This window comes from Halichoeres trimaculatus, unplaced genomic scaffold (genome assembly GCF_033239565.1).
Source record: "Halichoeres trimaculatus isolate MK-OKI-2021-1 unplaced genomic scaffold, fHalTri1.1 fHalTri1_scaffold_16, whole genome shotgun sequence".
NCBI lineage: Eukaryota > Metazoa > Chordata > Actinopteri > Labriformes > Labridae > Halichoeres > Halichoeres trimaculatus.
In genome coordinates this window covers 6,877,887-6,890,304 of record NW_027437194.1, presented here as the reverse complement: position 1 = coordinate 6,890,304, position 12,418 = coordinate 6,877,887, and the positions used below count along the sequence as shown (strand labels likewise).

The 12,418-nt window shown below is 39.7% G+C and overlaps 1 protein-coding gene across 1 annotated transcript in view; it reads left to right on the top strand.

Annotated features, from left to right (window-relative positions):
• Positions 1-8,068, top strand: part of LOC141805612 (putative flavin-containing monoamine oxidase A) — a 75,608-nt gene extending 67,540 nt beyond the window's left edge. Inside the window, exon 12 of the mRNA XM_074690737.1 lies at positions 6,415-8,068. Coding sequence (XP_074546838.1) covers positions 6,415-6,742 — 328 coding nt within the window. The 3' untranslated portion in view covers positions 6,743-8,068. The remainder of the gene's footprint in view (positions 1-6,414) is intronic.
• Positions 8,069-12,418: the final 4,350 nt, after the last annotated feature.

Here is a 12,418-nt window from a genome sequence, read left to right as displayed (position 1 = left end):
GGTAGAGTAGGAGGGGGCTCTTTATATAGAATATTCCAAAGATGCTTGTCTTTTATGGGATTCTTCTGAGTCACTGCTGTAAAAAATCAATTAAAGAAAACCTTAATACCTTAGTGTAAACGTCTGTTGCAGTAAATAGAGATATATCCAGGGTGATGCCAGTCTCCTTCAACAACATTCTAGCAGAGTTGTTTTTTAGAACTGTAAAATGCTGTATTTATCAGTCTAAAGGCAGGTGGCATGCATTGCCGGCTTTAAGCCTGCTGACATGATGCCAAGAGGCCATTCAGTGTGAGGTCTCAAGGTCTCTGATATTCTGCTGAAGAAGCATTCAGCGGCATCTTTGAGTCAGCTGGAAGTCAACAATCAAAATGCTTGTGGACAGTTTTATAAACACTTATCGCCTGTGACCAAGGAGGAGAATGGAAATCTTAATTTGTAAGATTCTTTGTCCTTTCTTGCTCTGCAACACCAGAGCCGTGTACATATGTGGTCCAGAGCAGGCGTGTGTGTGCCGCTGAGGTCCCCGACTGGGCTGCTCAGATAACATTAATTAATCATCAGGGATACAGGCCAGATTAAAGGGACTAAGGGGGGCAGCGCTTCTCCACTCACAGGATTGGCTGAAGCTAGTTTTGTCAAGGATGGCAGGGAACCTTGAAGGAAGTATGACGCCTGGTGAATACACGACTCAAGCCGTACATGATCATGGTTATTTGACATATGTCTTTTGTATACATGTGTATTTGAAATGAAAAATCTCTTGGTTTAAACCAAACCTCTTGACAGATAAACTCTATAATCTTCGCTCAGTGAGGCAGGGGTTACAATTACCAGAAGACACATGGAACACATATGTCGGTGGAGCTTTACATTGATGCAATTGCAGGTTGCACAGCAGCTTGTTCTCCCTTTGAGGCATGCAGAATTCATATGGGGTAAAAGAGTGCACAGCCTTCACTTCCATCTTGTTCTTAGGTGCAGAAAATAAATACACATCAGTCACTCACTTCAAAAAACTGCTAGTTTATGTGGATTGCTTTTACCTCCTGAAAGATAGCTCTCTTTCATCTGCAGGGACTGTGTGAGGGAGTCCTTGAACTCACCTCAAAGGGAGAGTGAGGAGCACAAGATAAACCAATCAAAACGCATCCACTCCATTAGAACATGCCTTCCCTTTTGATTCCTGTCAACGGCTGCAGAGTGGAGAGCTCGGATTAATTGTATACCACATAGATCTGCCTCTTTGTACCCAGCTGGAGTATCCAACAGAATGCAATTACAGTACATTGTTAGTAAGGTTGTGATCTCATTTTACCAATGGCAAGATTTACCAACATATCTCTGAGGAATTCTTTTTTTTATGAGATATCTCAGCAGAATGTTAAGATCAGAGCTGAAAAATCCCATATACAGAACAGGGTATCCTCCAGGGTTTTTGAAACTGTGGGGGAGCCCCTTAGCTCCCTGACACCCAGAAATGAACATAAATAAATAAATAAATAAATAAATAAATAAATAAATAAATAAATAAATAAATAAATAAATAAAAAAACTTCTCCCCTAAACTTTTATAAATTATTTATTGAACACAGAAAATAATTTGTCTAATGACAAAGTTTGACCCATGCTGAGATCCATCTTTTTATTTAAAACTACTTTAAAGATATTAGACTGGCTGATGCACATCCTACATTTGTACTCTAAAATCATACACTGGAATATAATAGTGAAACATCATAGTTACTCATAATTTTTTAAACTAGAGGAAGAAGTTAAAGAAGATAAATGGTGATCATTTTTAATAATGCACACTCTGGCCACCCCTAGTATGCCACTGCTGTCTTTGTCACACCCCATTCTGAAAGTCTGAACACGCCCCTGCACAGAGGCAAATTGTAACATTGGGACTAGAAGTGTGCGGACTAATCCAATAATTGACAATATTGATTGGTGTTAGTATCATTGGTATTGACATCAAATGATACCAGTGTAAAAATATTGATGCTCTAGTTTAATTTTTTTATTTTCCTGGATGCACTGACTGCTGTGGTTTTATGAAAGTGGCGACCTACTGTCTGTGCATGTGTAAGTGCCGCTGTGCCACAGTGTCACACAGAATTCCACACAACAATGTTTTGGGGAAAATTTGTTAATTTACTGTTGTATTGTTTCTGAACATAAATGTTTATCATGACACTAAAGTAATTTGTTGTCACCTTTAAACTTTGCCCCAATTCTGTCTTAGGTTTTAAACACGTCAAAAGAGAAAAAATCACAAAACACTTTAAGGTCCACAATTTGATGATACATCAGCCTTAAATAATAAAAAGTATCGGTATTAGTGTCAGTATTGGCGATACTAGCCCTGTATTTACCTGGTATCGGATTGATACCAAAAGTCCCAGTATTGCCCACCTCTAATTGGCACCAGCGGTGTGAAAGCTGACAGGCTATTTGGTTTGTTCAACAAAAGCTGGAGGAATACTCCTCTGTTGATTTTTAAGTCCACTCTGATTAGCTTCCACTCACCATCATCATCACTCAAAGTCACTTCCACACTGGGTGCTCTGTGATTGGCTGATGTAACTAAACTTACTCTCCGCCCAGAAATGTCTCCATACAACCAAAGCATCAACATAAAGGCTGAGGAGAGAGTTTGAGGCAGACAGACACTGACACACATGTATGGAGGTGAAGATTAACGATCAGCTGGTGTGTAATATGTGCCCCTGGATTCACAGCACCGATCATCATTATAGTCTCCACAGACTGATCAGGATTAAGTTTAATGTAAATACAAACCACATAGACTGACAGGGGAAACTTCTGCTGGTGCTGACTTTATATACGGATATAAACACTGCGGTGCAGCGCAGAAAACAAAAGTTTACCCCCCAACTCGCAGGATATTTATGATGTGACTTGCATCATTGAAGTATATAAAGCATAGAGCTAGATGATAACACAATTTTGTAAACACTGATTATTGATGAAAGTAAGCACGGAATCGACTTCCTCCAGTAACTGTGTGTCTTGCATGCATATTGGGCAGAATCATGCCATGTGTGATGCTGAGAGCTCAGAATTGTAAACTGTAAAGACCTGCCTGTGTTCTGTCTCTTGTTGGTTTGACCATGATATGATCCCACTATGAGTGTGAGTTTTAGTCGAGGCAGTTTTGGTTGCATGTAAAAGAGCCCTGTACTGTATAATTCCCCTTTAAAACATTTGGAGAAAAAAGTTCTGAAGGCATGGCAGGCCGAAGAAGTATAATAAACACATTATGGCTTTCAGTTGAATAAGTGAGAGCTTTTTTTAAGATATTTTAATGCATACTTAATGCATCTCAGTGGTGCATTTTTGTCATTATGCAAAAAAGGTTTATAGGTCTTTAATATCTAATTGCATATGCATCAGGTAAGGCTGTAAGCTGCTATTCTTGTGCATTAAAATCTGTGTCATATCCCAGATCTTTTCACATATATAGGCTTGCAGAGTCAGTTTGATAGAGTATGGAAAATTATATAATCACATTTCTTTGTGTGACCCAAAATCTCAAAACTCCACTCTTTTCTTCTAAAGGCAATGAAATGAGGCTTTGGGAAAGTGGCAAACCTCCATTTCAAGTGGAAAGATTGTAATTCATCATCTTCAGCTCTGCAGCCGTCTTCTACAACCTCTTCGGAGGCTGGCAGTTCGCACAGCAGGAACATCCACTGCCACATTTTACCTCACAAGTCTTGACTCTAATATATGTGTGTGTGTGTGTGTGTGTGTGTGTGTGTGTGTGTGTGTGTGTGTGTGTGTGTGTGTGTGTGTTTCAGTTTTCCTTTTTTTAGAGCTCCACTTTGCTGTACCCCATTGCTCGTTTTTGTTGATATCTTTTTGAGAATAGCAGTTACACAATCCACCCTGCAACTCTCCCTCCCTTTCGTGCCAAACACAAAGCCCTGCAGTCTGCACACTCCAGCTGAAGTTGACAGTGTGACAGTAGTTTGTGCAACTCTACGGAAAATGATTTAGACAGATGTTGACAACAAACCTGGGCACCACGGTCATTTATACGTTTTATTAGACGTTCCAGACTCTGCTGTCATTACAGAGCAGACAAAAAGGGAATGATGACTGGCATCATTATTTGGCTTTTTCTCGTGAGGAACCCCCTGCAGGTTTGAATTTTCTCAGCCTAATTTGCTGAGCATGTACTTGCTAATTTCAGTGCACAGAGACAAGGAGTGTCTGAGCCAACAGAGAGATTTAAAGGCCAAAGCTTAAACGGTATCTGTTAGTCAGAGAGGAAATCTTTTTAGCTAGTTACTTAACTTGTACTCAGTAAAACTGTAAACTCAGATGAGTTCCAAAAGTCCAAATGCCAGGATAACATACAGATATAAAGTTGGGCGAAAAAGTATTTAGTCAGCCACTGATTTTTCAAGTTCCACTTAGAAAGGTCTATCATTTTCATCAGAGGTACACTTCAGTTGTGCGAGACGAAATGAGAAAGAAAAATCCAGGAAACCACATAGTAGGATTTTGACAGAATTACAGGTGGTCCTCAAGCTACGAACGGGTTCCGTTCCCACAATGCGTCATAAACCGAAATTCCACACAAGTCGGATTTTTACCCCAAATACCCCCTAAATCTTTAAATAACTGCCCAAATACATGTAATATACTTCATATTCATGAGAAATTATGGGGAAAAGGTGAGAATCCCAAGAAAACTACGGAACACACAGACAACCAGCAAGACAAATAATACAATGCTGATGACTGTGTAGCACTGCGTAGCTGTGTATTCACATGCACTCTGCATCAAAAACTAGTGCCCGTCGTAAGAGCTTAAGAACAGAGCGGCATAACTTCAAAACCTTCTCTTTCTTCTTACGTACATATATTTGTTGGCGTTGTAAAGTTGAAACAATGTAAGTCAAGAACCACAAAAGTCAAGAACCTCCTGTATTTGTTAAAAATGGTGGAAAATAAGTATTTGGTCACCCACTGGCTCTCAGAGGCCTTTAACTTCTAATTCAAGGGGCCGTTTACACGACAATGGTTTTAGGGTGAAACGCACAAGTTTTGTTGCATTTCAGCCCCGCGTTTACACAGAATGCAAACTTTTGAAAACAGCCTCCAGAGTGGGGTTTTTCTGAAATGCTGCCGACACCGTTGCCGTGTAAACAGTAAGTCAGCGTTTTCATTGGAATCACTGATGTCACACTCCGCTTCGGGCAAGCGCATACAACAGGACAACGGTACCGTTGTTATGACCGTTGCAAACTACCCTGTTGTACTTGTGCTGCTCAATCTGCTGCTCCACTTTTGCACTTAGTATTCCCCAATAAACCAGATGATCGGCTCAACTCTACTTTGGTGGAGATCTACCAAAAGCGGCTTCTGGACAAGACAGTTATAGTGCCATCCACAGGCCTGGCATGCTTACTACAGCGTTTTCAGTCCCTCGTTTCCATGTAAACGCAATATTTTTCACTGCGTATTCAAATGAAACATTGTCGTGTAAACAGGTAGCCATGAATTTTAAAAAATGAATACCCCTCCTCATTCCTTTTTAAAAATACTTTCGTCAGGCAAATCCGCCGGTGATTGCGGCTCAAAGCATGCCAAACCAATGGGTAGCGTTTTTTTACAATGTAAAACCTGTGCCACCCAACCAGAATAGACCCCCATCATTCAGCCGTGATGTTTTAGAACTAAAAACTCTGTTTTTCAGCATCTACACAAAACCACGTTTTTTGTAGTTTTCCAAAATCTTCACTTTGGCCAGAGTTTTCAGAAAGGATTGTTTTCAGTGAGGTAAAGCTGCAGTTTAATGTGGATGACAGGCCTAAACGTATTAAAATATATGTGGTCTCCCAATTGCCTGGACACGTGTGGACATGGCCTCAGACGCCAAACTCAACCATGGCCAAGACAAAAGAGCTGTTGAAGGACACCAGGAAGAAAGTTGTGGACCTGCACTAGGCGCAAAGAGTGAATCTTCAATCGGGTAACAGGTTGGTGTGAACAAATCAACTGCGGGAGCATTTGTAAGAAAATGGAAGACAAACAAGACCACTGATAATGTCCCTTGATCTGGGGCCCCACACAAGACCTCATCCTGGTGGGTCAAAATGATCATTGAGTTGATCTTTTGTTACTGATCAAATACTTATTTTCCACCATAATTTACAAACAAATTCTTTGAGAAACCTACTATTTTTTTTCTTATTTTGTCTCTCATAGTTCTAAGTCTAAGTCATCTTTCTAAGTAGGAGAACTTGCAAAATCAGGGGCCCTTTTTTGCCCCACTGTATGCATTTACTCCCATAAAGAATGTTATGAACGACTTCTCATGCACTAGCGCAAAGCTTTGGATTCACAATATGTCTCACTTATTTTCTCCTTTTACAGGATTCACTGGGCAGGCACAGAAACAGCCACTCAGTGGTGTGGCTATATGAGTGGAGCTATACAATCAGGTCAGCGTGCAGCTCTGGAAGTATTGGCTGAAGTCTGCCCAGCGGTCCTGACCCAGGAGGAGCAGGAGGCAGTGCGGCTCAGTCAAACTATCAAGGGTCCTTTTAAGAAAACACAATCATCCGGGCTCATGTTCCTGTCTGGAAGCAAGGCTATGGTTATAGCAACACTGACTATAAGTACTGCTCTGTTGCTGGCTCGCCATCCTACACTGATACTAAAGGTCAAAGCTCGCTTGATGGATGTACTTTTTAACAGCTAGGAATAAGATATTCTTGTAACTCCTTAATTTGTGCTGTGAGTCAGACTAATTCACAAGCAGGTGTGATGAACCAGTCTGACTCGATAAGAGGGAATGTGTGAAAAACTATTAACATTTTTCTGTAAAACTCAGAATAATTGCTAAATGTCAGGTGGTCACTGGGTATAATTACATTTTAATGCAATTTTTAAGATAACACTGCTTTGCATTTTGAAAAAAACTACACAGTTTCAACTCATCACAGAGTTTCTTATTTCAAAAATGAATTAAATGTGTTTTGTATGAATATTTAAAACAGCAGTTGTGTCATTTCCAGAAGCAATAGAATGCTACTGCTGCTTGGCTATAGTGTGCCTAAAGAAACAGATAAAGAATGGAATTAAAAATTAGCTTTTGGTGTTTCTTTTCCTTAACTTACATCCTTACTCTTAATTCATAATTTCTAAATGTAAAAAAAAAAAAAGATAATTAGGGGACTATGTCAACTAAGGCGATTTTCTGTGATAGCAGGGCCCACAACCTTACCTTACTCACCAGTATTTTCTGTTGCTAGGTTATGAAAAATTGTCCTGCTGCACTTCCACTCCCCCTGTAAGTAACTGTTAGAACCATTTTTTAATGTTCTGTAAAACTCATAATTGGTTTCATTCAGTGAAAGAAATTCAATTAAGAAATTGTATAAACTATTGAAAGAAATCATGCCTTAGCATTCATAGCGTCTCTAGACTTGGAAACTGTGCTTAGAAAAAAATTATGTCCTGACTTTCTGAAAACATCTCGAGTCTGTTTCATTCATTTTAGTGACATATTTTGTAGTTAATGGCATATACAGTCAACTCTTATCTTCACTTGCATTTTTTTTGGTCTGTTGGTCACCCAAACTATTTTTTTTCTTTTATTGTGGCCATTGTCTGGGCATTATCTCAACCTTCCTTTTCTGGCAAACTACCAAATGTTTAGTGATTGAACTTTAGTCCCTGATGGTAAAAAAAAAAAACAAAACATCAAATACAATTTGGAAAACTTTAAACATAAAGGAAGCTGTCTTTCAGTGAATGCAGCCAAGACATCTATGCATGCTATGGTCCTTTCCCATATGGCACACCAGTCATTCCCAAATTCAGGGTCTTGACCCAAAGGTGCGTCACCAGAGATTTTTTTTTTATCCCATCTTAATATCTTTTCCTGAATATCACATGACTGGGATACAATTCTGAAAAGCAAGCAGGCTGTTTACACATTGGACATATTTTGGATTGGGTCATCGTGGCTTGTTCCCCCAAAAAGTTACATCCTGGGGTCAGGCTGAAGAGACGTTCCTTAAACCACTGGGGTCTCTGTATAAACAAACCTTAAAAATACTGGACAAAAAAATCAATGCTGTACAACCACTGTAGTATGCTGGAGAAATATCATTTGTTGAGTTTTGAAAACTTTAGGTTGTTCTCAAATTTATGTTTCGTGTATAAGACTGTAAATGGTTTGGCCCTGCCTCCACTGTGTCAGTTTGTCAACTTCCAGTCAGGGGACTCCATTAAATCTATGAAGAGATCTTCTCTTAATTCAGTGGTGGCCAACCTGTGGCTCACGAGCCGCATGTGACTCTTTGCCTTTTGGTGTGCAGCTCTTCGATTCCATTCATAAAAATGTATATTTATAAAGTTATGAGTAGTGGTGTTCCGATCAATTTAAAATATTGATGAATTGATGCCAATGTTGGTATCAGTGTTGATCAATGTTTGGGTGTACACATTGATACTTAAGTTTCAGTTTCTCTTCTCTAGTACAAATGTAAACGCACTAACAAACACAATAAACCTCGCTTTGAAAATCGGAAATGTATTGATTTTCATTTTATGTCATTTTGTTTATGTGTGAGAGGAAGTGTGTTTGCAAGACCACGTGCGTGATGTGGCTCTCTGTAGTACCACGGTAATTTTTGTGGCTCTTGGTCTCTGACTGGTTGGCCACCCTTAATTAATGATGACGTGCCAAAAGACTGCAGATGTAAATTAGCCGTAAGCTAACTCTGGTACAATGCTTCGAATTGTGACATTTATGTTAAATATTGTGGTCCCTTTTTAAATTTAAATTAAATTAAATGGTGTGACTCTGGCCTGTTTTCCTTGAAAAGTTCCTGGTACTAAAGCAATAGACACATGGGCTGTTATTCACAACTGTATCACCTCATTTGGCAATGGACAGTTGCAACGCAGTGAACGGAAAGACATTTCCTTATCATTACTTTGAATCCCTCTTGATTTGATGGCAGCAGAACTGAAATTCTGCAAACATAAAACCACTAAAATGGCCCTAAGATTTAGTGCCACATGTTCAGTTGTTTCTCCATCTGCCCATATCAAAGGATGAGGAAATGCCTCCCAATATCTCAAATAATCAGTCGTGGGTAAAATCAGCCCAAGTGTTCTCTTGCTTTCCATGCATTCAAAAATGTGACCATGTATTCATGTTGCCAGTCCTCCAGAGGGATCATGTTGTGTTTCACCCACTTAGCCATGACAAAAAAAGCTTTCCTGCTGAATTGCCTTGATTTGCACCCCAGGGAGTCATAAACCCTGCTTTAGAGGCTTGGAACAGAGGCACACGTGTTTGTCCACCCACAAAATCACCAGCAGACAGACAAATGAGCATAAGATGGATGAACTGGTCACACAACGATAATGTCCCAGAGAAAGTGATTTAATCGCTATCACCCGATTGCACTGTTGATTGAAAGGATTTTGGTCAGCCCCACGTTTCTCCTAGAGAGTATCTCCAATGCTCACTGGTCATTGGACACTAGTTTGGGACTCCATTGGTGCCATGGCTTGCTATTTGTCTTTGTTATCTCTAGCTTGCACTAAATCAACTGCCTGGTCCCTGCGGTTTTATTTAAGCTGGTACAGGCTCAATCAGGGCCAACAGTCCAATTTCCCCTAACATGACTATGATTCCCTCCATTTGGTCTCTGACAGAAGTGTTATCTTCAATTTCCCCCAAATCTAATATCTGGACTTGACTATTTTCCAATATTTGTCCCCAAATCATACTTGTGTGCTAGAAAGTGTGGGCTTTTAATTTGAACAAGATTAGTATACTAACCTTCAAAATCCCTTAGCAACAGGGAGAAAACTTAGCTTATCTTAGCATCAGCTTGGCTTTGCAGGGGTATCCAGCCTTGGCTTTTTTCATCAATCAAAAACACACACTCTCAAGGGCTAAGCATGACTCCAGCTGGGTTACATCAGCCTACGTTTGCTAGTTAGTGGTTCACAGTCTAAGTGCAAAGTGAGGCGCAGGGTACAGAAGTTGGATCAGGTCCCTTGATTATACAAACGTGATTGTAGGGCATAAAATAGATGAAAATCAGTCTGCTTACTCACAATCCCTCACTCCCTCAGAGCCAGGTGTGATTTCAGGCAGTAGTGTTGCTATTTACATGCTGAATTTCACCCTTTTTATTTAACTGCACTGATCTTGAGCCAGAGCTTTAAAGTCCACTCCCATCATGTAGATCATGTGGATGCATGGATTGAGCTAAAGATGATTTAACTGGGGGTTATCCAAACTAAAAGATCTGTCTATATTTCAGTAAAACTTCAATCATTATTTAAGTATCTGGACATATTTGACAGGATGTTTTGATTAACGCTCTTGCGATTCAAAACATAAAAAGACAGGCTGTTTTCTGATTTAGTTGCAGTCTTGGTGTTGCAGATCTGTGAAGAAATGGCATTGAGTGTATGGAGACAAGAAACAATACTTGCATCTCCAATCCCTCAGTCCCAATAAAAAAAATGAAAATAAAAAACTCAATTTCACTGTATCAGCAGAGCCACTGATATTTTATTAGGAGTGGGAGCTCTGCTGTGGGCTGTCGGTTGTGTGAAAGAATAAAGGCATGTGTGTTGTGAACTCTTATATCCATCTCACTAATATGCCCTCTAAATATGTATCAGGAAAGTACCGAGCCACTAACTTTGGACTTTTTAACAAGGTTATTGTTGGTTATTTTAACCCTCAGGGTCTCAATTCTGCCAGCGGGGTCAAAATGACACTTTTTTTGTTATTATTGTTATTTTTGGGGGGCTCTTTACGCCTTTAATTGGATAGAGGAGGACAGTGGATGGGGTAGGAAAAAGGCCATAAGGCCATAGCCTGGATTTGAACCCGGGCCACCCACACAAGGGTGAACCTTATGAAGCGTGACCCAGACTACCAAGCCATCTGCGCTCCGGATCCACTTTTTTTCACACGTATTTTTGTCTCTCCTGGGCAAATGAGCCAGGTTACTCTGCAAGTACATCTGTATTGTGTTGATCTTTGCACTGTTTTTTTTTTTTTGTTTGTTTGTTTGTTCTATTTTTTGTTGTTGTTTTGTGTGTTTTATTTATTTAATTTTATTTTTTGCTGCTGTGGAACTCAGACATTGACACTAGTTTTGTATAATTTTTTTTCTCATATTTTTTCTTTTTATCTTTTTTTTTTTCTTGTACTTTAAGTAAGAAGCCAGCAGCCATTAAAGATATTGCACCAAACCTCATTTTTCCAACTACACCTGTGTTTTTTTGCTAGGCCTCACCTTATTGGAAGACTAACACACCTTCCATGCTACCCTACTTTTTATGCAAGCTAGGTAGCAACAGTTTTTAAAACATATGTTCTTCATATACAGTAGTACTGACAACAGTATACAAATTGCCAGGCTCCCTGTTGGTTATGGCTGCCTGTTGCAGCAGCTCTGTCTTCTTTGTCCATTTCTTGTCATTTTGTCATCTCTTTTTCACAATCTTTTTATTTGGAGCGGATCATTACTTTACATGGCTCATTTGTCGGTCATGGACACCAAACTTTTTTGTCTTTGATATTTTTTGTATTACTTTTGCTCCTGTGTTTGTCTGTAGATCCTATATGTAACCATGGCCGCATTGTTTACATGTGAAATCAGCTGTTAGCAGCCTGTAGCATGTTGATGCTAACTGGTGCAAGGCCTGATGTTTCCCACAAGTGAGGAGAAGGAGGTAAGGACAACGTGGTGGTACTTACTGGAAAATTATGAGGTATGTTTAATGTCTCTCATCTCTTTTGTCAACATTCTCCCCTCTGATCCTCATATCAGAGCCCTCTTTGCTTTCACTCAGAAGATATGACAGTGGGGAGAGGAAGGAATGACGTGCTATAAAGGGCTAGAAGATGCAGTAAAACCCCTGCAGGGCCGCTCAGTTTTGTTTCATTGATTATAGCTTTTAGTCTCCTTTGATATACCTTTTAGATCCATTAGTTTGTGAAAATAAAGCAAGTCGAGGGGCTTAAAATATATGATCAATGCTGCTGTTATTTTTAATGCAAGTATGGAGGAAATCAGGGGAATTACACTGGTCAGTGATGTAGTCTTTTCTGGTTTTTGTCACAAAGCTCAGAGTTTTAATCTGGATCTGAAACAAATAACTCATGCTGAACACATTTAGTGCATTTCCTTCTCCCAACTTGACCTCAAAGGCAGGGGGAAAGGACAGGGACTCCTTTTAGAGTGTTGCTAAAAGGTTTCCTCATAAGGTGTATGTCATCTCCAGCTTCAGGCATGCACTAAAATACCATGTGGGGAATGTCACTGTGGCTTGTCAGAAGCTGTTTTGTCATTTTTGAACACAATCCAGTTCTTTGGTTTGTAATGAA